This window comes from Erithacus rubecula (genome assembly GCF_903797595.1).
Source record: "Erithacus rubecula genome assembly, chromosome: 6".
Lineage (NCBI taxonomy): Eukaryota > Metazoa > Chordata > Aves > Passeriformes > Muscicapidae > Erithacus > Erithacus rubecula.
Window position 1 is genome coordinate 15,313,579 of NC_136688.1, and position 23,386 is coordinate 15,336,964.

The window sequence follows — 23,386 nt, forward strand, 5'->3', positions numbered from 1 at the left end:
CCGCGGTGCGCGCTGCTGACGCTCCTCCGGCCGCCCCTGGTAAAAAGTGTGGAGGGTTAGAGTTTTTGTCCTTGCTGCCTTCGCCTTCTGCTTTAGGACGGGTCCCGATCTTGAGGCGGCAGCCTGCGGTGGTGCCCGAGTGTCCCTTTAGGGTTGCGCTGTTATAAAATGCGCTTTTTGCTCACTTTTTGCTGTGAGCACAGTGTTTGTGCTGCACGCGTCTGGGGCTCGGAGCAGTGTGGGTCGGTGTGGTAGGATGATGCTTTAACTTGGTTTAACTTTAACACTTTGTGGTGTAACCCGGCCCCAGACAGCTCCTCACTCCCTCACCAGTGGGACTGGGGAGACAAGGGGAAGGGTAACAAAGGTGGAGAACTCGGGGGCTGAGATACAGATGGTTTTTAGTAAATCAAAAGCTGTGCAGACAAGCAATGCAAAACAAGGAATTGGGTCACTACCTCCCTTGGGCAGGCAGGGGTTCAGCTGTCTGCAGGGAGAGCAGGGCCCTGCCACAGGCAATGGTTACTTGGGGAGGAAAATGCCACACTCCAAACATCATCTTCCACTTTCTGCATGGAGCATGGTCTCGTTTGGTGTGGAATATCCCTTCAGTGCATTTGGGTCACCTGCCCCTGCTGTGTCTCCTCCTTGTGTTCAGCAGAAATCCAAAACACAGCCCCGTGTTAGCCACCGTGAAGAAAATTAACTCCACCCCAGCACACCATGATAATAGATGTTTTCTGTAGACACACTAAGGTTTGTTGCAAAAGCCTAAATTCTCAGGAGACCAACTTTTTCAGCATATACTTAAGCAGGAAAGATATTGGTAGCTTCTGGCAAGGTAAATTCAAGAAAAGTATGCATTAAAATCTGATAGTGAAAAGAATCTGCTTGTTGCTTGAACATGGTGCATTTGTGCTTAATCTTGAAAGTTCTGAAAACATTTTGCTGACACAACATGCCTATAAAGCTGCCCAACTTGGAATGCTTAGAGCTTTTCTATAGCATTTCTGCTTTGTTACTTTAAACAAATATACCATTTCAAATACTTGTTTGAAAGTAATTCCAACATCTACTGCTCTTCTAGGTTGATCAACTCCAAAATGTTATCTCAAAATCTGTGCCAAGGTTGCAAATGTTTGTTTCTGTGTAACTTGAAACTGAATTCAGTACATGTGGCTGGTTTGGCCAGAAGGATCCATTCTTCATCAAAAAAGCTTTCTGACTCTGAGTCCAAGGAACAAACTGTCCAGAAATGTGAAACTGAAGAGTTGCCTCAAAGTACAGAACACAATAATTTTGGAAGATTGCACATACCAGTGATGCTGGAGGAGGTTGTTAATTGTTTATCCCCTCAGCCAGGTCAGGTAAGTTAAATGACTAATAAACATTTGGGATCCATTAACAGTCCAGCAGAAAAAATTTGTGGAATGCAGGAATAGCTTTTTTTTAGAGGAATAAAGGGATGCTCTTAAACAATCAGTTGTACCTTTGAATTGCTTTAAAGTTCAAGTTAAAATCTCTGTATTCAAACTAATAAAATTCTGGTGTCTGTGTGCCTGAATCCTCAAGCAGGTGGTATTTATTAAAACTTCATATTTGACTATTCTGTTGCTTTTGTGCTTTTCTTTCTGAATTGCACTTGTGCATTCTTAAGGTTGTGTTAATTACTCACAGTACTGGGGAGTTCTCATGTGTGGTTATCAGTTTTTGCAGAGGCTCTTCCTCTTGTATAACAGGTAGAAAGTTTGTAGGTTTTAAAGATTGTTTAGCCTCATTAGCATGGAATTAGTTCAAGCCTTATTTGGGTATGGTACTGTAAGTAGTTTGTTTCTGGTATCTGGGGTAGTTCAGGTCTTTCTATTGATGAATCTACATTGCATGTATGGTCCAAGTATCTGGTTACACACATCCTTGAAAATGATACACAGTGAAATGTTTTTTGTCTGGGTGGTCTTAGCATTAATTGAAAATGGTTTTTAAAATAATGTAAGTTCTTCAATAACGTTCACATTTCAGATGTTTTCATCTGTGATTTTAGTGCTTATTTTAGCTTCATACAATCTTACTAATTCAGGCTTATCAAGGTGGAGTTTTACTACAAAGACTGAACTATAGGTGAAAAAGTAGAAAGGTCAAAGTGTGTGTATGTTTTTATTTTTATTTGAAAACAGCATGATCCAACAGTGGCAAGGTGATACAGCAAGATTCAGTCAAGTCTTGTGTTTCATTGTGCATCATTTTAAGTCTTTGAAGAAGCAGCAAAAATGCAAATAGTGTTGATACACATTAGCATACACATTAGCATACACATTGCTCTTGCATGTGTTCCATTGTTGAAGAAACCCAAATTGGAGAAATACATAAGGAACTTGGAGTTCAGATTTTATTCTGATGTCAGAACTATGATGACATTTTCACACATTAAATGAACATATAAACTGAGATGCACTTTGTGAAATATTTTTTCCAGTTGTGTAAGTTTTTGCTTAGATAAGAAGAGCCTGATGACGTCAGTGTTCATGAAACTCTCTTTATTGATGTAGAAAATCTTGGTAACAGAACTTGTAAAAAAAAGTGTTTAGGGTTATGAACTGCAGAGAGTAACTGTTACTGCCCCTAATTGTTGGGGTGGGATTTTTTCAGGTCTGTGTATAAATGGCTTTCCAGATTCCTAGGCTAGTAGTGAAGCACTAATGACTGCTGTAGGAGAGCCCAGGTATGTTTACCTGAAAGAGGAGCATTTATAATGCTGCTAGCCTGTTCAGCATGGCTGAAACTGGAAACTGTTCAGCACTTCCATTTTTCTTTCTCTGTGTGTATTTGCAGCACTTTCTGAAGCCTTGAAAAATAAGTAGTGTGCAAAAGGATGCAATGTGTCAACTGAGTTTGCTGGTATAAGTGAAATTTTGAACACAGTTGAGACAGTGGTGGCTTGTATTAACATGGATGCCAACTGGGAGTATCATATAAATTTATATTTTTAAGATTATAGTCATGACAGGAAGTCTATAAACACTTTATTTTGTGGGCAGGAAGGGTAGTGCTGGGATCTTGAATTTAGTTTTTCTGCTTTATTCTCTCCTACGCACATAAAGATTTCCTTTACTCTGCTTTAATAGAGTTATATTATTTGTTATAAAATAGCTGATTTGGGCCTCTATTTCTTCTTGTGTCCTAAGACAAGAAGTTAGCAATATAAAAAAGAATCTAATTAGAAAGATGATGTTCTCCCTATAGTTATGGTCACTGAATGGGATTTTCATTTTACTTATAGAGGTTCTTACGAAAATAAATGTTACTTAAGAGTGAGTCACCGCTGAGATAAAGATGTTAGTGCCCTCCCACTGAATATTCCTGTTGACTGTCTCCTCTGGGGAATCTGTTTGTCAGGAGTTTGAGCAATAATACTTCCATTTATCTTTGAATCTTCTTTTATTGCCTTGTTTCGCAAAGTCCCTGTAGTAGTCCTGTCTTTAAAGCAAAGTCTACAAATTAGTTTTTGCTAATCTACCTCGCTTCTCAATGAAAAGTCTGTTGCACCAAGTCCACACATAAGTAATTTCCTCTTTAAGTTTACTGTATTGATTACATTGCATTTTAATCTTCTCAGTCCAGGAGTTTTGTTTGCAAATATCCAACCAATGTTTTTGCAATTGTCTGGACAATTCTCTGTTCTCATCAAGAACTAAACATATTTTGAATCAATGTCTGGACATCCAGAAGCATGATGTTTCCCTAGTTTTCAGCCTACTTTTTCCTAATTTTTTCCTTTGCAATGGTCATTTTTCTTTTAACTAGAGATGTGGATCTTTTCCACATACTGTGGCTATAATGCTAAGTAAAATAATTTCAATAGCAGTGAGTTCTAGTATGAATGCAAAAGGATGAAACTCTGAAATTTTAACTGTTCTTATGAGAATCTTAAAGATTTTTAATTTGCAGAGCTCTAGGAAATGATGATGCTCCAGGAACAACAAGTACTTCTATTTATAATACTTAAACTCCAGCTAGAAGATAAACAAATATTGTACCCTACTCAGATTTTATGGGAAGCCTGTAGTCTGATGACACTGTGTTTGTATGATTGACTTTATCCATGGCTGAATATGAACTAGAAGAGTCTATAATGGAGATACTGTGAGCTCTGCTAGTATTATTTGGTTTATGATAGTTTTAGAAACTTTTTTCTTTTAGCATCTGTAAATTAAATGGTAGGTGGTCAAACTTGTGATGAGAAATGATGAATGAGACCTTTCAATTTTGCCCAGTGTTTAAGTGGTTCATCAGAAGCAGTTAATAGTCGGTGATTTTTTACCTCATTATGTTAATTTGTTTTTAAAAAAAGAAGGCAGTTAATTTTCCCCAAAGACATCTCTTCTGACATCATCTTGAGTCAGCTGGAGCTTACTGTGGGTATTTCCCTTTTGATTCTCCATAATGTTAGTCAGATTATTTTTGCTATTTGGCATTCATTGAAGGAGGTATCCTCTTTGTCTTGGAAATCATGTGCTATGCTTAGTTTCTAGAAAGAGATGAGTATTTCCTGAAAACATGCAGCTTTGCTGTGAGCTTTCCTTTCACTCTTTCAGGTACACTGCTTTGTTTTCAGGATAGTTACTGTTTTCACACATCCAAACATCAAATGATTCTTTTTCAGGAGGAGTTTGGGCATGGACTTCTAAAATAGCAGGAAGGGAGTATAAGACATTGTTTTGTTGTGGGTGAAGTGCTGCTTGAGCTGTGCTGTTCCAGTTTGAAGACAGTAGCTTTTCACCTCCTGGAGGTTCTGTTGCTGCTGTTGGATGCTGATCTGGAGCATGGTTGTTTCCTTCCTTTGCAGAGTTAGTCAAGTAATAGACACTTGAAGGAAGCTGAGCTAGGCTGCTGGAGTGAGAAATAAGATTCAGTTTTGAAATTGTTGTCTTAGTTTCTGTGTATTCTTCTCCATACACCAGTATTCTCTTTCTGCCTTGTACTGAGTATAAATGCTTTAAGGCAAAAATAACCTTTTTTCTGTAGGGCACCCTGCAGAGAGGACTTCTGTTTTGTGACAAAGGTTTCCAAGTGTTGTGGTATATAAATAGTTACATGTCTGTGCTGGTGAGCAGGATTCTTAGCACTGTACCTCCAAAGCCATCTGCAAATCATTTCTAATTGGAATGACCCGTTTATACTAGAGGTTCTCAAAACTCAGGTTTTCTGCAGGGTGTCCAAAATAAAGAAGAATGGAAAAGAGATCTGGAAAAATTAATTCTGAGTTCTCGAGTTGTATGAGTTTTTTGTAGAATGCAGCCAAAATAGCATGTGTGGAAGGGGATATTAGTTGTGTGATGTGATAAATAATGAAATACTTGTTTTGGAAAGGCACTACACACACATGGACATAGTAGAAGTTTTGATTGTTTTAGCCTGTTTTTCACTGGACTTGTAAAATGAATAAGTTGACAAAAATGATTGATTTGCATAATGTTCTTTATTGTGGAAACAACTTTTTTTTTGTGGGAAGCATGCTGAAAATATCTTTCCATATGCAAATTTTATGGCTAATTTTTCCCTGTCAGCAGCACAGTGAGCTTTGTAGTGATTGTTGTAAAAAAGAAAGGAGGATACAGAAACCTGTGAGAGTCAATAAATTAATATAGAGTAATTCTGAAAATACTCTGGGAATTACAGGACACACTTTTTTCCCCATATTACTTGAGTGTTACTGGGGCATTTTGAGAGTTGTTTCAGTTGATCATGTAGTTCCTGTGTATTTTTTCTGTCACTCTTATCTTGCCTGATGTCCTGGCTGCATATATTGTAAATTTACAGAAGAGGCTAGCCAGGCTTCAGATCACAGCTGTGTGTGGAAGTGTGTAATAAAATGCATTGAATGTGTATATATGCAAAGTACATTTATTTTTGGATGTATCTACTAGGAAACCAGTTAAATGGATTCTCATCAGATAGCACTGTTTAAAATACTTGGCTAAAATCATACTTCAAGAGGGATGATTTTAGTGAAGTTAGCATTTGAAGTTAGTGCATGAGAATGGAAAACATTTTCAAAACAGTTTTGACTAAGATATGCAAAAGATAGTACTTCAAGTGTTTGTTGTTACTTTAAATAATAATATTGTCTGGTTTTACAATGGTGCTCATGCAGATTTGGAGAAGCAGATCCCATTTGCTTGTGGTCCTTGACTTACAACCTATTGCTCTCTGCTGTGACATGCAGTTGAAATAAAATGTAGTAAGGTAGAAGGAATATTTAACAGTGTAATGCCAACAAAATGTCCTGTGTGTTTTACAGTATGTGCATCTGTGTCCATTCCATCACAAGATAGGAGAGAAAAGAAGGAAGCTGGGAAGAAAACAGGACAGGAGGTGATACTCATTAACAGCTTGCCAGTAGAGGAGACAGAGAAAGTCACACTCTTCAATTGTCTTCTTGCTTTGCTGACTTCTGTAGTGGGCCCTCCAAAAATACAGGGGTCTTAAATTCCTTCTTGACAGCTGACTGAAACCACGTGTGATTTATTTGAGAGCACTGCATAACTGTTCTCTGTTTTGAAGCTGGTACTCCTGAGTGATCAGACTGTGGTACCAGGAAATGAAAAATATCAGTGAATTTGGGTCTGAATGATGGCAGGATGTGAACTGAGGCATGGTGAAGAAGTCCCTTCAGATTTTACTTATTTCCTCCTTCAAGAATTAGGTCTTTAGACAGAAAATAACTAGAATACTTGGATGAGAGGAAGGGTAAGTTGATGGCTGGGAAAGAATCTTGAGGTTGTAGTTCTTGCACATCTGCCTGAGAACCTCATCTTCCCACCCAGCAGCCACAAGTAGAAGACCTGTCCCCAGCTGTGCTGTCCTGCAGCAGAGGAAGGAAGCCTGCAGCTGCTGAGTGCAGGGAGAGCAGCAAGAGAACAGGCTGAGCTCTCAGAAGGGCCTGCAGATGTGCAGCTCTGGCTCTCTGCTGCTGCTGGCTTAGGCTGCTGTTGCCATCCTGTCACATAACAAATGCTGGCGCTTCAGGAGGTGTTTCAGATGCTGTGTTATAATAAAGCAAGATTCAGTGCTGTGGGGTGACTCAGCTTGTAATGACGCTGTATATGTTCTCCTTTGCTGTTGTGACAGTATTAGTCTTTGCACCTCTTGGGGAAAACTAATAAAATTCACCAGAAAGTAATCTAAGCCCTTTAAATTTTAACTTGAGTGAGCCTGTGTTCTCAGAAAGGGTGATAATTAATATATGTAGCTACTCATTTCCTCCTCATCTAGTACTGTGTGTCTTTAGTCAGCCTTTTGGCTAAGCTTTCTTATTAAATATTTGAATTTGAGTTTGCAAACAGAAGTGCAGACTTTTTTCTATCACACAAAATATTACTAGCAATTGAAGATCACAGTTGGAGTATGGGAGATATCTGCAGGTTGTGTTTTCTTATTTTGTGTTTTTTACTGTTGGGAGTAGTTTTGCACAGAATTAATCTCAGTAAAGAGATGATTAAAAGGTTAAGCTGCTAAATTTGTTGTTTAAACACATATCTGAAGTCATGCAAATGTATGGTCTGATTTTTTTTTAAATATTCTTTCTTTTTCCCAGACTTTCTGAGCATGTTGTCTTCATTGCAATGATGTTTGCTGATGCTCAACATCTTGGGAAAATAATTTTCTAATAATTTTGTTTTAATAAATGGCAAAGTCTTCTGTTTTAAGAATGTCACTGAAATAAATAAATATTGTTTCAGGCTCACTCTGTATGAAAATGGTATTACTTAATGTCCAGTTGCTGTAAGAACCTGGTAGCTAAGACTTATCAAAAACACGTCCATGAGTTTTTTGGGGTTGGCTAACCATTAATAATAAAGGATTAGATTTTTATTTAAGCCTTTGTAAAATTTTCATTGCATCTTAAATATCTCCTGAGTTATAATTGAAGAAAGACGTTTCTTCTGAGGTACAGAGGAAGTCAGCTTTTTCTTGTTAAGTCTGATGATTAGCTGAAGTCATTCAGACACTGAAATTTTAATTTCCTATGGAAATGTTAATAATGGTGTACTTGAGTCATAATGTCATTAAATCTAATTCCAGACAACATTACTCTTAGGAAAATGAGTGAAATAAATAATGCATGCTGAAGCAAGGTCTGCTAGTGCTCTCCAAAAGCAGGTGACAAAGGCAGGTGCTGCTGATGGTTTTTGCTCTTACTCTTAGCAAGAGCAAAGGGGAATGGGCTGATGTGTGTTCTGCAGTGCCAATCCTTGCTCCAGTAATCTGGATGTTCTCTCAGCTGTGTGAAGGGCAGTGTTTGGCTGCACTTGGGCAGTAGGCAGGAATGCCACTGGGCACACTGGGAAGGTCTGGGACATGGCTTTACTGCTGCATGAGTAGGGAGGAGAGGCTTGCCAGTGACTGCACTCTGGCCAGGCTTTGATGACTGACAAAGATGTCAGCTACTTTAAGATAAATTGCAGTTGTCTTCAGGTGATGTATTCCAGTATGTTCTGTGGAATCAGGACCACAAATTAAGGTATGAGGCTTTATGAGTGCAAAACAAAGCAAAGCAGAAGTTTATATGTTTTATATGTTTTCATACAAAACCTGTTCATTTTAGTTCATATGTTGTTTCATATTTAGCTGTAATCAGAAAATGGAACCTTTGTGAAGAAAATGCATTGGAAATTATTTTGAGGCATGAAGTGATTATGACTGATGGGTGCTTCAAAATATGCTCATAGTAATCTTTTCTCTCCTCTGTGAAATGATGAAGAGATGGTTGATAGAGCAAGTTACTGAAAATCTTGGATATGCAAACTTGGTGATTATACAGATATTTCAGCTGTATGCTAGTATAATTTAGTAGCATCCTCAGTGTACCAATGCAATGAATGTGAAAAATGGGAAATAATGGTTGCATTATGTTGAATTGTTGAATAGACCAATACTGGAAAATCATTTTATATTCTACTTAATATGTGATCTGAGAAGGTTGTTTTCCTACAAAATGCCAACTATTAATTTATATTCTCTTTGTGATGTAAATTGTTAGACTTTGCATGTAAACAACTTTTTTATCATTTCATATTCTGTCAAGAGTACTTTTGGAAAGAATTAGTCCAGTTATGTTTTACCTATCAGTCCTTATTTTTTTAGATTGCAATTGATAACTTTTTATATAAAGGAAAGGCATGCACTGTATAGAACTGATAGGAGATATCTTTTGCTTGCAGCCAAAATTCTTCTTTTCTACGTAATTATTTTGATTTTTTCTTTTATTTTTAATAGGTGCCAGAAAAAGACAGGCTTTATGGTATAATATATTACCATTAGCAAAAATATAGAGCTTCTCTTATTTTTATTGTGAAGTAAATTTAAGTTAAACATGACAGTATTTTGTTACTGATTGATGTTAAGATGACATCAGAATACATAGCCCTATAGTAAGTAACTTAATTTTTCGAGTTCTTTTGGAAATAACAGATTGGAAATGAAAATTGCAACTTTTCAGGATGGGTGTATAGCATAACTAGGTGTCTGTGGACTGTGTGTGATTCACTGGATTTGTAATATTATTTTCCCTTCTGTAAGGCATTGATTTTGAAAAAATGATGAATAATCAAAGTACTCTACTTCAAAACCAGCTATGTCTGATTTACTTTACAGAACTTATTTGCAAAATATTTCGACTTCTCATAAGAGAAAGCAAAGTCTATTAAATATAAATGCTAAAGCCTAAATATTGCTTCTTACTGAATATGAATAAAATAGTATAAAAATGCAAGTGTATCTTAGTATCATTAACCTCTTATTTTCTTAGTCCTAGGACAGTTTTTTCTTATTTGCGTGTGAATAGCAGAAAAATGTATGTTATAATAATGTTTCCTTCTGAGACTTTGTGTGTAGTTTCTTAGCTCATTTGGGAAAACAGTAGAACTCTTCCAGCATTTCTGTAAAAGTACATTTCTCTACTAACAAATCTTTGTTGCTATTTCACAATTAACTTATGTCTCATGATGTCAGTGGTTTTCAACAATTTGGTTTATTTAACATAATTTTAAAAAACCCAACTTTTGTCAGACATATAAAACAAGTATCCTGTTTTGATTTTTGTATATTTAATGGGAATTGAGGACAAATTCTCAAGTTGTTGTGCAAAAATTAAGATATAAACCTTTCTCTCCATGCATGCATTAGGTAGGGCAGAGTGGTAAGTGCAATAAAGAATTTTGAGATAAATTGGGAGGATACAGGATATTTATCTATTTTAAGTTCATCTCGAGTCAACCAAAGAAACAGTGCTTAGGATGGAGAAATGTAATGAAAATTCATAGAGACATGATTTGGGCTTGGTCAGGGGTAGGCCAACTTTGGCTTTTCAGATTTATCCTGAAATCCTGGTTAAATGGTTTTGAGAAGCTGCAGATGTTTCAGCTTACATGAGTTATGTTCATTCAACAAAGGTGACTTCTAGCAGAGCAGAAGAGGAGAAAGTTTCAAGGAAACTGTTTTCTTCCATTGGACATTGAAATGCTAATAAGAGGAAAAAATATCTCCAATTGCTAAATCTTCTAATCAATCTTTTTGCTTTAGCAAAAGTAGTTCTAGGTTTAGAATAGTTCTAGAAACATGGTGTGATTAAATAGTTCAAATTTTGATAGATGCCATTATCTAAACCCAGCAATATTGCTATTTCAAGTGTGGAAGTGAGTATATATAGTGTATATTTTGTTTGAAGAGAGACTTTTCTTTTTAATGAAGAAGTTTTTGCATGGCTAAAAAATTGTTCAGCAGGATTGAATGCTGACCTCTGCTGGCATTGAATTTACAAGCCAACTGTTACCTAGGGACGATGTTAAAAAGGAAAATGACCTTGGGAAATGATCTGGAGTAAAACTTGGTGGCCTTTGTGCAGGGACCTCCACAAAATAGTGTTTCTGTCCTTTAAGAATCTTTTTCACTGGCCTGTTCAGGTAGATACAGCCACCCAGTGCTGGGGAAATAAACTAAATATTTTGTTTACAGACATGTCTTATATGCTGCTTACTACTCAAATTCTGCTTTGAATTTAGTTTTTTGTCTCTTGAATTATATCCCTTTAAGCTTTGAATCATTCACAGATTCAAAGATCTTTATAGATCTTATATAGATCTTATAGATATTGATCATTCACAGATCTTTATAGATTAATTAATTAAAATTCGTTACACAGAATTTATATTAACAGCTCTCTTATAAAGTAGCACAGTAGTATTGTTTCTACTTCACAGAATTTAGAGGCAACAACACTGAAATTCTGCTCTGGGTGCCCAAGCAGAAATGTCTCTTTCCTGGCTTTTTGCAGGGGTTAGCATTTGGGTTTAGAGCTTTGCATCCCTATATTGGAGGGAGCAATTGGAGGGACACCCACTTGCAGCTGTTGAGGTCACAGTGTGTCTGGGAGGCAGTTCTAGAGTTTCTGAGTTTCACAGGCAGAAAAATGAGGAACAGCATGACCTACCTGCTTGGTGTAGTGAACCCCTGGGAATCACAGGAGCTGGTGGCCTGAGCTCCAGTGTCCATCTGTCACTTGAGTGCATTTCTGTTACTGTGTTGGATGTTGCAATTTCCAGTGTTGCTTCACTTTTGGAAAGAAAACTTGAATGGAAGTGACTTATGATTAGCTGGAAGAGCCAAACTGAGCACAAAGCTGCTGAAGGTGCCACTGAAGGGGACAAGCCCAGCATGCCTGCTCATCCCACATCACCATCTCCCTAAGCTCCTGCCCTCCCTGACTTCTGCAAATCACTTAAACACACTAAAAACAATACAGCTTTTTCTCTGTTTTAGTTTTCTGGGCCATGTTGCTGAGTTTAATTGGCTTGTGGAAGTACACAGTGAACACCTGTGCTGAGAGGAATTAACTTCTAGAGGGAAAACACACATCAGAAAACAATGCCTAATTACTCCTACACCTAACACTTAACATCATGTGCAACTTAGTTGTCTGGTTGTTTGGTCTAGTACTAATCTTAGGTAAGTTGTTGTTCTTTGTCTTTGCTGTGAGAAGATGATGTATGCCTGTTCTGAGTAACAGCTTTTTCACTTGCTCAAAATTAATGATAAATACTGATATTTGTAGGTTCTAGTATAGTTCTGGAGAAAACATGCTTTAATTTAAAAACATTTGTTAATTCCAACATTCATGCTCATTTTAATCCCTGTTCCTCCCATTTCCTCCAGGCCTGTAATAAAACTCTTATTATCTTCCTGTTGTTTCATTACAAAACTTGAAAATGCCATTACTGCTTAGTGCAATGGTAGAATTGTTATAATTCAAAAATCCAACCAAAGATATTTTTTTCCTGAAACAGAGAAATGGCTGAAGACATTTTGTCACTCTTTCCCACCCCCGTCCATCAGCTGGACCTTCCTTCTGACACACAAAATATTTCAATTGCTAAACTCAGCCAGGACTCTTAAGTGACAGAAAATGGGACTTTTTGATGGTAAATATTTTTTTACTAATAGCATATAATTCTACTTGAGCAGCTTGTGAAGAAAAAACAAAACAGATTTAAAATGTGCTGCTTCAGCTTCAAACTGCACAAAGCATTATTTGTATTTTGATTTTTTGAGATGTTTATCTGAAATGGAGTTAAAACAGTGCTGCTGAAATTCTCCCCTTCAAAAAGCCTACTTGAACAGCTGTGTCAGGATACACTTTTGGCCATCGAAATTGAAAACAAGACTTTTGCTAAGAAGGTCAATGTAACTACTTTCCTTTTGATCTTGCATCCTTGTGGGTGCCTGGGTAGTTCTGTAGGAAAAGTTTTACTGAATGAGTCAGTGCACTGAGTCATAGCATGGAGCCTGTACTGCTGTAGACTAACTAATTGGTAACAGTCTCAAATGTAATTAAAGCACAGTTGTCAGCTCTGTGTTGCTGATTGACATCCCACTGAAGTATTTTGTTTTTAGCAACTTAGATTAATTGTTCTTTGCTGTTAAAATTTGTGGTTTAAGATGTTTATGTTGAATAGACCTGCCATTGCCATTAGCTTTTACTATCCTCTCTGATTTTTATAGTCCTCAGTTTGAATTTTTTTGCTCTGTTAGGTCACATATTCAGTAATTATGCTTTTTATCATGCCTGTGCATTTACAGATGTTCAGAGTCCTTTGAGGACTTCTTAAAGTTTTTGTCATTAAGAACTGTCTTATTAGTACTGATAAATGTTTTTTCACTGTTCCTAAACTCTTTAAAGCATCATTCAACGCTTTTAAAAAAATCAAACTTAAAAATAAATATATTCTTTGTCTTGTCTTGCAGATTACATTTTCAATTTTGCTAGTTTTCACTTCTGATGTTCATCTTGTGTTGTGCCCTGTTTTATAATAATAAATGTTTTTTCTTTGCCCACCATCTCCAGGTAATTAGCAGTGTTTTCTAATATCATTGGAGCCTTTCTCCTGTTCTTCAGTTCCTTTGGGTGTTTCCTACCATCATGCAGCTTGAGGCAAAGGACTATATAGAGGACATGGAACAGGACATGATTTGGAGCTGTCTCTTTCATTGAGGAAAATTAAACAACCTTAAAGTATTGAGTGAAAGGCAAGGTTTGATTTTTTTCCTTTGGTCATTTGTATTATTAGAGAAAACAAACATTGCTGGATTTGTGCAGGACTCTTGCTTGTTCCCACTGAGAACAGAGGAGTGAAAACATGAATGAATGGTCGCAACTGAGTTTCTTCTTTCTTAAAACTACTGAGACAGTAATTTTGGACTTTGAGAAAGATCTGTGCTACTTCTATACCTGATGGAGACTGAAGCTGAGATGGTGATCAAACGTCTTTTTAGAGATTGGAGGAGGCAGAAGATTCTTTGATTATATATTCTTTTTCTCTTGAACAGTTTTTGTCTCACTGAAGCTCTTTAGATCAAAATACACTGCTAAATCTCAAAACCATCAGTAGCACAGCACTTTTACAGTTCAGGAGTGTGCCTGACCAAGTGTCCAGTCTCTGGCAGTGCCCAACAGCAGAAGCCTAAAAGGAGAGGAGGGGAGAGAATGATTATATTCTGCCCTGTAGAACCATTGCCTGACTGCAGTAATTGAAGAACTTCCTTGTAGAGGGAAAGATGAGGGTTCTATTTGTATAATATCACTGGCACGATGTTTTTTTAGAGTTTGATCTCTCTAAAAAATGTTTTAAATACTAGACCTCTCCCCACAGCGTTATTCATAGTTTCAATATTTGCATGAAAGGCACTTTTTTATTTGTTGGAACTTGATGCTTGATAATATCATCAAGTTCCCTGAGCTCTTGTATTTTTGAGATAAGTGAATCATACCATCTGCTACAGCTGTATAAAAACAATTTTAATAGTCCTCCACAGAAAACTGCTGGAGCCTTCGGATGTTTTATTGGACCAGGGAGATGTGTCCTAAGGGAATCCTTTTCCACATTTCCTGCTTTCTTTTCCTCATCTAAGCCCAGTTTCATATAAAGCAGCAGTGATGGAAGGGGTTCTGTTCTCTCCTGAAATGATCAGTTGGCTCTGAAGTTTGTTCTTTGAATGTGATTTTATTGGTTTCTGGACTGTAGATTTCCCTCATACCAACTTTCTCCTAGGAATGCAAGGCTTGCTGATGCAGTTCTTTTTCAGCCTCCTTCCTTTCTGTAGGATTTCCTCCTTCATGCATTTTTCCTTTGTTGTCTTCATCTTGGTTTAGTCTGGTTTTGCTCCTTTTCTACCAGCTTTTTATGTTTCCCCAGTTTACTCTTATTCTCCATCAAAGTGTTCATTATGTTGGTTTTGCATGTTATCTAAATTTAAAAAAGTTTTTAAGTAGGTTTATGGCTGTAACTCCTTTATGTATGTATTTGTTCTATTTCATCAGTTTGTGAAGATGCTTAGATGTTTTGAATATGGTCACCAAAATCATACTTATCCTAGAGACTAGCAATAAAATTAGTTCTCAAAGAGTAAAATGCGGCATGTTTAAAGCATCTTTTTCAATTTGAAAAAAAGCAGTAAAAATCGAAAGCAAAGTTTTCACCTGCTCTACAGTCACTGAGGAGAATAAAACTCTACTTGGAAGTACTCTGTTTCTAAATAAAATTAGATAAGTTTAGCTGAAATGGAAGATTTTTTTCTTGCTCTGTGCTGGAGATTTAAGAAAAGATTTCTGTTAGCTTGGATTTTAAACTTAGTAATTTGGGAACAGTTGTATTGTGGTTTGTACAAGCTACAGCAGTAGTTTTGCTGATAAAGTTGATTACTTTGTAAAATATTAGTCATATAATCGTGATTATAGAGTTAAAAGTGGTGATAGTTTCCTATTTTTTCTCATCCCATTTCTCACACACCATTAGCAGATTTTTTTTTTTTTTTTTTTGGGTTTTAGCACTTCAGAGTTCTTTGGATTAGGTTATTGCTTGGCAGAATCAGTGTGTTGAGTACTGAAGATGAATAAACAATTTTCCTCATCTGTTAGTGGGATTTTTGTACAAAAGTCTGGAAAATCTCACCAGTAGTGGGACTGTAGTTTGCTTTAGGTAGAGGAGTGTTTATATACACTAATTAATAAACCATGCTTTTTGAATTGTGTGGGAAAATGCTTTCTTCATAACACAAGCAAGTAATTCATGGTGCTAATATACTTAGTGGAAAATTAAGTGTTTAGAGGTTGTCTTTTTTGTCCATTGACATATTGCATGTTACACCAATGGTTTTGCCTTGCTAAGGTAGGAGGATTGCTTTTACAAATGTTGCACAAAATTTCTAGTGGATTAGTTTGTTCTTCCAGGCAGGATAATCACTAAGTGGAATTGATAGCACCAATCTTGGAATTATTTGTTAGTCTTTTGTCTGCTGGTAGAGGGAATAATTAGAGATTCAAGACTTAATTTCAGCAAAGGTTATAAAAAAATTCTGTCGTGCTCACCTGTGTGAGTGGGCACGAATGAGTGCTCAGAACCTGATGGAGTTGGCATTTGGAAAATCCAGAAGATAAATTTTAATACCTACTGGGGCATGAAACAATTAAGGTGCTAACTTGAGAATAGGTTCAAAGAATGTAATAGTTGAAACTATTTAACAAACAGCCCAATAAGTACACTTGGAAACATATTTTTAGTCCTGTGTTTTCTATGGTTCTGTAAACCATTTTCATATATAGTTTAGGAATGTCATTATTTTTGCTCAGCAAGTCAGGTTACTAATTTTCTTTTTCAGTAGTGTATTGAAATATATACATGCTGAAAGCAAAAGAATGTAATACAAGGGTCAAGTTATCAAAAAACCCGACATTATTTTAAAGCAAATATTAACACTTGTATAAAACAGTGATTATTACCATGTGTATCCATACTGTTTTTCTGGGAGGTGGCAGGGACTCACTCTGTTCTGGAAAAAGGGATTCCTTTGGGTTGGGAAAGTGTGGTGGAGGGAACTGTCTGCTATTCTGTTATCAGCATATTTGGCCATGTAAATAATTCCTTTTCTTATGCCTTTTGTTATTAATACTGTTGCTGTTAATGTTTGTTTTCTTATATTGTTGCTGTTTCCAGTAAATTGTTCTTATGCCAACCTGGGATCTTTACCTCTTTACAGTATCTGTTGGATAGAGTAGGGTGAAATTTTCTCTCTCTTCTGGTTTTGCTGAGCTGTTTTCATGCAGATCCTTGAGAATAAAATTTATGATCACTCATGCTGTCAAAAGTAATTTGCAGAGTCTGGGGTGAAAAAGGATATAGATTTTTTGGTAATGGGATGTGACCTCTTAAGAAGAATTGCCAGTAATAATTCCTTGTAGTGTAGATGTACCTGTGGCACTGACAAGCTTCCCTCCCATGTTGCATCCTGTAAAGAATGCTGGTAGTGAGACTTGATCCAGTTTTCATACCTGATATCCTCTGGTTGGTTTCATTTTAAACCTGAGCAACTGGAACATTGCAACAGGAAACCAGCCCTCCAGTCTTTATGCCAATTTTTGAATTCAATATTATTTAATGTTTTCTGGAGAAAATGGCTGTAGTGCAGGCATCATATTAAAATTAACCTTCAGACTACTTGGAGCATAGAAAAAAACCTTCTCTTTTTGAAGCAGGTTTTTAAAATGGAATTTAGGAATCTTGCACAGGCATTTTTCCCAGATGCTTATGGAAGAAAATGCTGATTAACAGGGTCAACTGAAGGTTCAGTAATGTTAGAGTTTGTCAAAGTGGAGTCAGTGAAGCATACACTTCAGATTCTTGTGGACACAATTCCATTCCTCAGTGATATGTATGTATATAAAAAAAAAAAAAAAAAAAAAATTATACTGCCAGGAAGAGTGGACAACATATACATTATTTTAATGGAAAATAAGTTTCATGTATGAATTGTAGGTCATGACTGCTGTAGTGGCAAACATGAGTGTCTTGTGCATTGCTTTTAGGAAAGATTAAACTGACCTGAGGTGTCAGGTTTTGGTTGGTTTTGTGCAATGAACCTTTATTGAATTCTAATTTGCCTTTATATTTGTCCCACTGCACTTAGAGGTGATTTTGTGACCTCCCCACCCCTCCTCTTTGTGTTATCAGTACTACTTGACTTTGCCACTTTTTGCATGAACTTTGGTACAATTTCTGAGCTATTGGTCATTCCAAGTTGTGCTGTTGCCCTTCTCTGTAACTCTGTGTTGAATAACATCTGCAAGATACTAAATTTATCATGGACAGGAGAGAAATAATGGTGTAGGGTTTGCATTAAGGTATTTAACTTTTCCATATAGTGATTGTTAGGATGATGCCATACCTATGGTATTTAGAGCAGACATTACTATTCTTCAGTGATTCCACTCATTGAAAGAAAATTGAAGGCAATTCAGATTGGTCAGCAACACCTCTAATGTGCTGCCATTTGCATGTTGTTTGTATAGAAAGAGTAATGGGGTGCATCCACCTGGATGAGGATTTTGTGTGGCTAAATATAGCATGTATTCAAAACAGAAGAATGCTCCCATCCTAAAATAAGCCTAATAACATAAGAAATTATGTAAGAGTTTATTAGGAAAATGTGTATACCACTAAGATAAACTTTTAATCCTGTATCCTTTTTGAGCTGTTAAATGTCTAACATGGATTAGACCACACTTGGTGGCTCAGATTCTGCTTGTTGAAGAGATGATTTGCAACTGTAATTGCTTTTTAATTTTTCTTTTCTTGTGCAACTAAGTTTTGGATGAAAATACAGGGTAAAGCTAACAGTTACAAAACTCACAGACCCATCCAGTTGTGCATGTTGATTCCAAGACAGCTAAGCACTGTGGGTCTGAAGATAAACACATTTAATTGCTTTGTGCTGAGGGAGGTGACTGCTTATCTGTAATTACATGGAATTGGTATCTGTATGGTCTTTCCCATTCTGTCATATTAATTTGTTTGATCTTGAGTTAGATAACAGGTTTGTTTGAAAAGAACTGCATTGTAAGTGTGCACAGATCATAAAGCAAATGAGTTTTGCTAATGGTAATTCCTTTGCTCTCTAATAAAGGATCATGGCATACAAGCATCAGTGTACAAAACTGAGTAAAATAATTTATTTGCAGGCAATAAAAATTGGACAAAGGGAACAAGAAAGTTTACTGTATTTATACTCTTTCCTCTTGTAGTAAAAGCTGTCTTATTTTCTGTGCATTTGTAGGGATTTTTAAAACAGTTTCTTACAGTAGGATGCTCAATGTCATTGGGTCTGTTTGTTGTGTTTTCAAGCAATGCTGTGTTAGAACTGGTGGATTAAACCACTGTTTTTATGTAATCTGTGTTGTTGAGTGGGATGTGGCTGCTCTTTGCTTCTTGTTTCAGGGAACTAACAGATGTGAGCCAGACCAGCTCCTCCCTGTGTGAAATGTTGCCACAGGCTGTACTTTGTTGGTAAACAGTGTTATCACAAAGTGCAGTTTGGTGTGTTGCCTCCTTCCAGCTTTTCATTTATGATGGTATCTGTACTTCCATGTTGAAATGCAACCAATTAGTTCAACAACTTCAGTGCAAAATGTGATTTGTTATGTTCTTAATCCACTTGTTTATTCTTTTTGTAATTAGCAGCTGAACATCTTATTTTTTAAAGGAATAAAACCTCCACTCCAAAAATTTGCATAATATAGTCGTGCCACTGTTTTCTGGGATTTCCACCATGACATTCTTTATTAAAATACACAGGTGATAGAATTGAGAATGTTTTTTGCCTGAAAATGGAAGTAAAGGGACCCTTGTTCAGATGGCAGATTGTGCATGCATGTTCTTTTTCACTGACTTTTATCAACACTTTAAAGATATTTTATTACTATAATTTTATGTTGCTAGGGCTTCTTATACTGCTATTGAACCACCTGTACAGTTTCCACAAGAGGCTGGGAATTCCTGGTATTCAATTTTATGCTCTGAACCTAGTAGATTCTATGAAAACTGTATAATTCTACAAGGTTTTTGTGCTTATTATTTTTGTCAAGGGTGAATTTCAATTTTTGTTTTGATTGCTGTATTAATGTAATAAAGTGTATAAAAGTAAATTACAAGTCATGCTGTTCTCACTAGGAGTTTGAACTCATATTTGTGGTAGGAAATTAATCTGGTTTTAATTGCCTGTGAGTCTGAAGCATGTTCCTTTTTGTAAAGCTGATCTCACATAAATATAAATCAGTAACTGCCTGTTCTTTAATTATGTATTAGTGTATTGTATCTGCATAGCAGATGAGAATATGAGCATCTCCAGTTACAGTGTATTGGAGGTCATTAAATCTTCTCTCTTTGGTGAAGTTTAGTAGCACTGCATTTCTAAATACTGAAAAATGAACTATGTTGTTACTTGTTTTAGAGTGTGATTGTGTTTAGCTACAGTTAGACAGTCAATTTATCAGTAAAGTTACGGGATTTTTTTACAATATGGCAAACAGTTGCTGTAAAATATACTATAAAATTGCAAAAAAAAATTTTTAAATCATTGTAAATTATTTTGAGATATTTTAATGTAAAATAAAAGACAGTAAAGTATTTGAAAATATTTTTGGTATTTAATAAATATGTGGCTGAATTCTACCATGGTCCACAAATATTCTATTAATTTCCTGAAAAGAGGACTAATGTAACCTGCATTCCTGGTGGCAGTGTGTCTTCTTTCCTCACCATTTTATACTTGATCTTGTCAAGGAAAAACATTGTCTTTTCTGAATTCATAGGATGATAAAGACTTCAATTGCATGATAACTTTCTTATATAAAGAGACTTCTGTTGCATACATCAAAGAAAACATGATCCTTCATGTTGTTTGGGGGCTAACATTTCCAAAAATATGACAAGTCCCATGTTACTTTGGGTCTCTGCATGTATAATTAAAACATTCACCTTTGGATGGTGAGATTCAGAACCCTATTTTAATATGTTCATATATGAGTTCTTAAAGAATGAAAAGTAGAGAGAGAAGAAGAGAATTTGCTGAGTTGGTTACTGAAGAAACAGTTAATATAACTTACTGCATGAATGATGGTAAAACCTAATTGGAGATTATTCCCAGATGACAACCTTTTTCTCTTGTAGAATAATGTATTTGAAATTTATTTGAAAATCTGTTGAGAGGTTTTTTTTTTTTTTGTTTTTTGTTTTTTAATAGCAATTGCTTAATCAGTAGGGAATGTTTAGTGAAATAATATTACTAAGAGAAAACTGTTTAAAATGTTTGTATGAGTAGATTTTTTGATGTTAAGGGTAAATGACTGTTAACAGCAACTTTTATTCATAGAATTGATAACTTTGTACAACTTATGATCTTGGATTGACATTTCAGCCAAAGAAGAATGATAAAAATACAGAAGATTTTATTTTTCTAGAGAAGGCTTTGAGTGTTGGTTGGAATTTTGTGTGTGATTTTGAATTTTTTTTTAATTGGTTGGGGTTTTATTTTATTACTCTGCTATGCTCAAAATAAATTGAGCATATAATTGCATTGTTATTTTCCTATAAATGTCCAATTAGAAGAAAGGACTGTTCCCAGTAAATATGATTTATAATGCTGCAAATTTTCAGCTGTTGGCTGGAGAGTATTTGTGAGATTTCTATGCCCTGTAGGGTTTGAAGCATGCCAGTATGATCAGAGTTGTAAGCTGAGTCCAGCCATGAACTTGAGTTGACAGAAAAAAGACTCCATGTGTCTTTCAGACGAAAAGTGATCCCACTTCCATTAGTCTCTTTTAAATAGATTGTTTGTTACCATAATAAGATGTTCCAAAGTCAACACCGACCCTTTGGATTGTTCTGTGTAACTGAGCTGGTGTAAGTGACTTTACCTGTGTGTGACTTTGCACTGCAATTAATAGTTTGGGGTTTTTATTGGTTTGCAAATGTTCGTTTGCGTCAGGTTGGAAAGAAACGCTTTTTATTTTTATTCTTACTTAAATACCCTGGCAGTGACCTAAGGGGAATGGTTCAGAGTTCCTTTTGTGCTGCATTCTTTTATTTGCTGCACGCCATGATCATCACTGCTGGTTCAGAAATAATTGTAGGCAACTTAAAATGATGCCTGAAGTAGATTCCATGGAAGGAGATTTGGAGTTATTTCAAAAGTGCCTTTAAAATTATTCCACAATTGAAATTTAGCTTCCTCCTTGGTTATTTTAATTTTTAATGCTATTTTATAGCATTAATATTTTAATGCTATGAAAAGACAGTCCTATTTTTTTTTTTTTCTGGCATATTTGGTCATGATCAAATTGCTCCATGACATGTGGTTTCAAAACAAAGATTTTCTTCATGTATCTCACATAATAATTTTAGACTCATATATTTGGCTATACATTGCAAAAACTGATTGTAAAATTTCTTCAAAAAAAGCTCACACTCCATGAAATGATGAAATGGGGATTGTCTGCTTTAGTGGGAAATTATTGACAGAATTACATGTAGTGCATATATAGTGGTGTAAGAAATATTGAATACATTTCTTTAGTGTAAAAAACTTATCTTTTCAATGACTGTTTTCAGTATATCTAAACAATACTTTTAACGTGTTTGTCATGTCAGAGAGCTCCAGGGGATAATCTACACTGACATAATTTGATTTAAAATCAACATTTTGTGGAAGTCTTGATTGTAGGCTTGAGTTGTGCATGCCTTGGAGAAAGAGGGTAGGAGAAATGTGGTGTTTTTATTTTGATGGTGAACAATTTCAGCAGCAAATGAGGCTTAGATCAGATATTAGGGTGAAAATACATAAACCTGACACTTTAGCTTTGTTTTAAAATACTTTGCTACAGAACATGCTTTAGAGCTCTGTGGTACTTGGTTGTCCAGGTTCTGCAGCCTGAATTAATTTTCATTGGATAGCATTTGATGCATATATGTACAGTTTAATGTTAGTGAATAGCATTAATTTCAGTTTTTGAAGATTGTAAATTAATTTGGACAAAACCTTTCTGTGCATTTTCTTTGTTGATATAGAAAGCTAGTTGTGTCATTACATAGCATTTAAAGTTACTGAACATGATGTTTTTATTGTTCATTGCTATGCATGTACTGAATGGAACTATATATATGTAATCTCCATGTACATTAAAAATAGTATTAAAAAAAGAAAATAATAATATTTTTTTTTGTTTCTAGAATCACCATGTAATATGTTGCTGCATGCAACAGGGGAAGTTTTTTCTGGAAACATTTTTGTTTCTCTGTCCACTTGGACAATTTGCTTAAAATTAAAGCACTTCAATATCTCCATATATACCTGGTTTTTTAGGTACATAGTGGTGAATTCAAAGCATTTTGATGAAGTAATAAAGAAGTGGAATTAAAGAAGAACCTCAACAATATACAAATCCTTGTACCTTTTGGCTGTATCCCAAAGAATGTCAGAATAGCTGTTAGAAAGGCCTGAATGAAATGTTAGTAACTTAATTTGGGTAAATATTATGGATTTCAAGCAGCAGAACCTTTCTGTCCTGTCTTCTTCCAAATAGACCAGATGCATTTTAGGATAAAAAATATTTTCTCATCCACTGAAGTTGTAATTGGTATTCAGAAAACTGGTTGGAATATCATTTATTGTCATTAATTCCTACTGCTAGCTGGGAAGAAGGAGGCAGTTCTAGGTTGATAAGTTTGTTTTTCTGAGCACAAACTTTTCAAATGGTACTTTTTCCTGCCAGTGAGATTTTGTGTGTGAACTTCTGCATTTCCCTGGCTGTGTTCTCACTGACAGTCTGGTGGAGTCAGACCTGGTTATTTGCTCCCTGAGGTTTCTTCATGCATGCCAGTCTTCACATTTGTGATTCTGCTGGAGACTGTGATTTTGGGAAGGTTGCCTTCTTCAACCTGTGTTTGCCACTATCTCCTACCAGATGCTTGTTTAGGATTTTGGGTATTGTAAGTCCTGCCTATTG

The 23,386-nt window shown here is 35.9% G+C and overlaps 1 protein-coding gene across 1 annotated transcript in view; it reads left to right on the top strand.

Annotated features, from left to right (window-relative positions):
* Positions 1-198: 198 nt before the first annotated feature.
* Positions 199-23,386, top strand: part of METTL15 (methyltransferase 15, mitochondrial 12S rRNA N4-cytidine) — a 67,754-nt gene continuing 44,566 nt past the window's right edge. The window contains exons 1-2 of the mRNA XM_079310094.1: positions 199-242; positions 1,088-1,367. Of these exons, the coding sequence (XP_079166220.1) occupies positions 1,104-1,367 (264 nt within the window). The 5' untranslated portion in view covers positions 199-242; positions 1,088-1,103. The remainder of the gene's footprint in view (positions 243-1,087; positions 1,368-23,386) is intronic.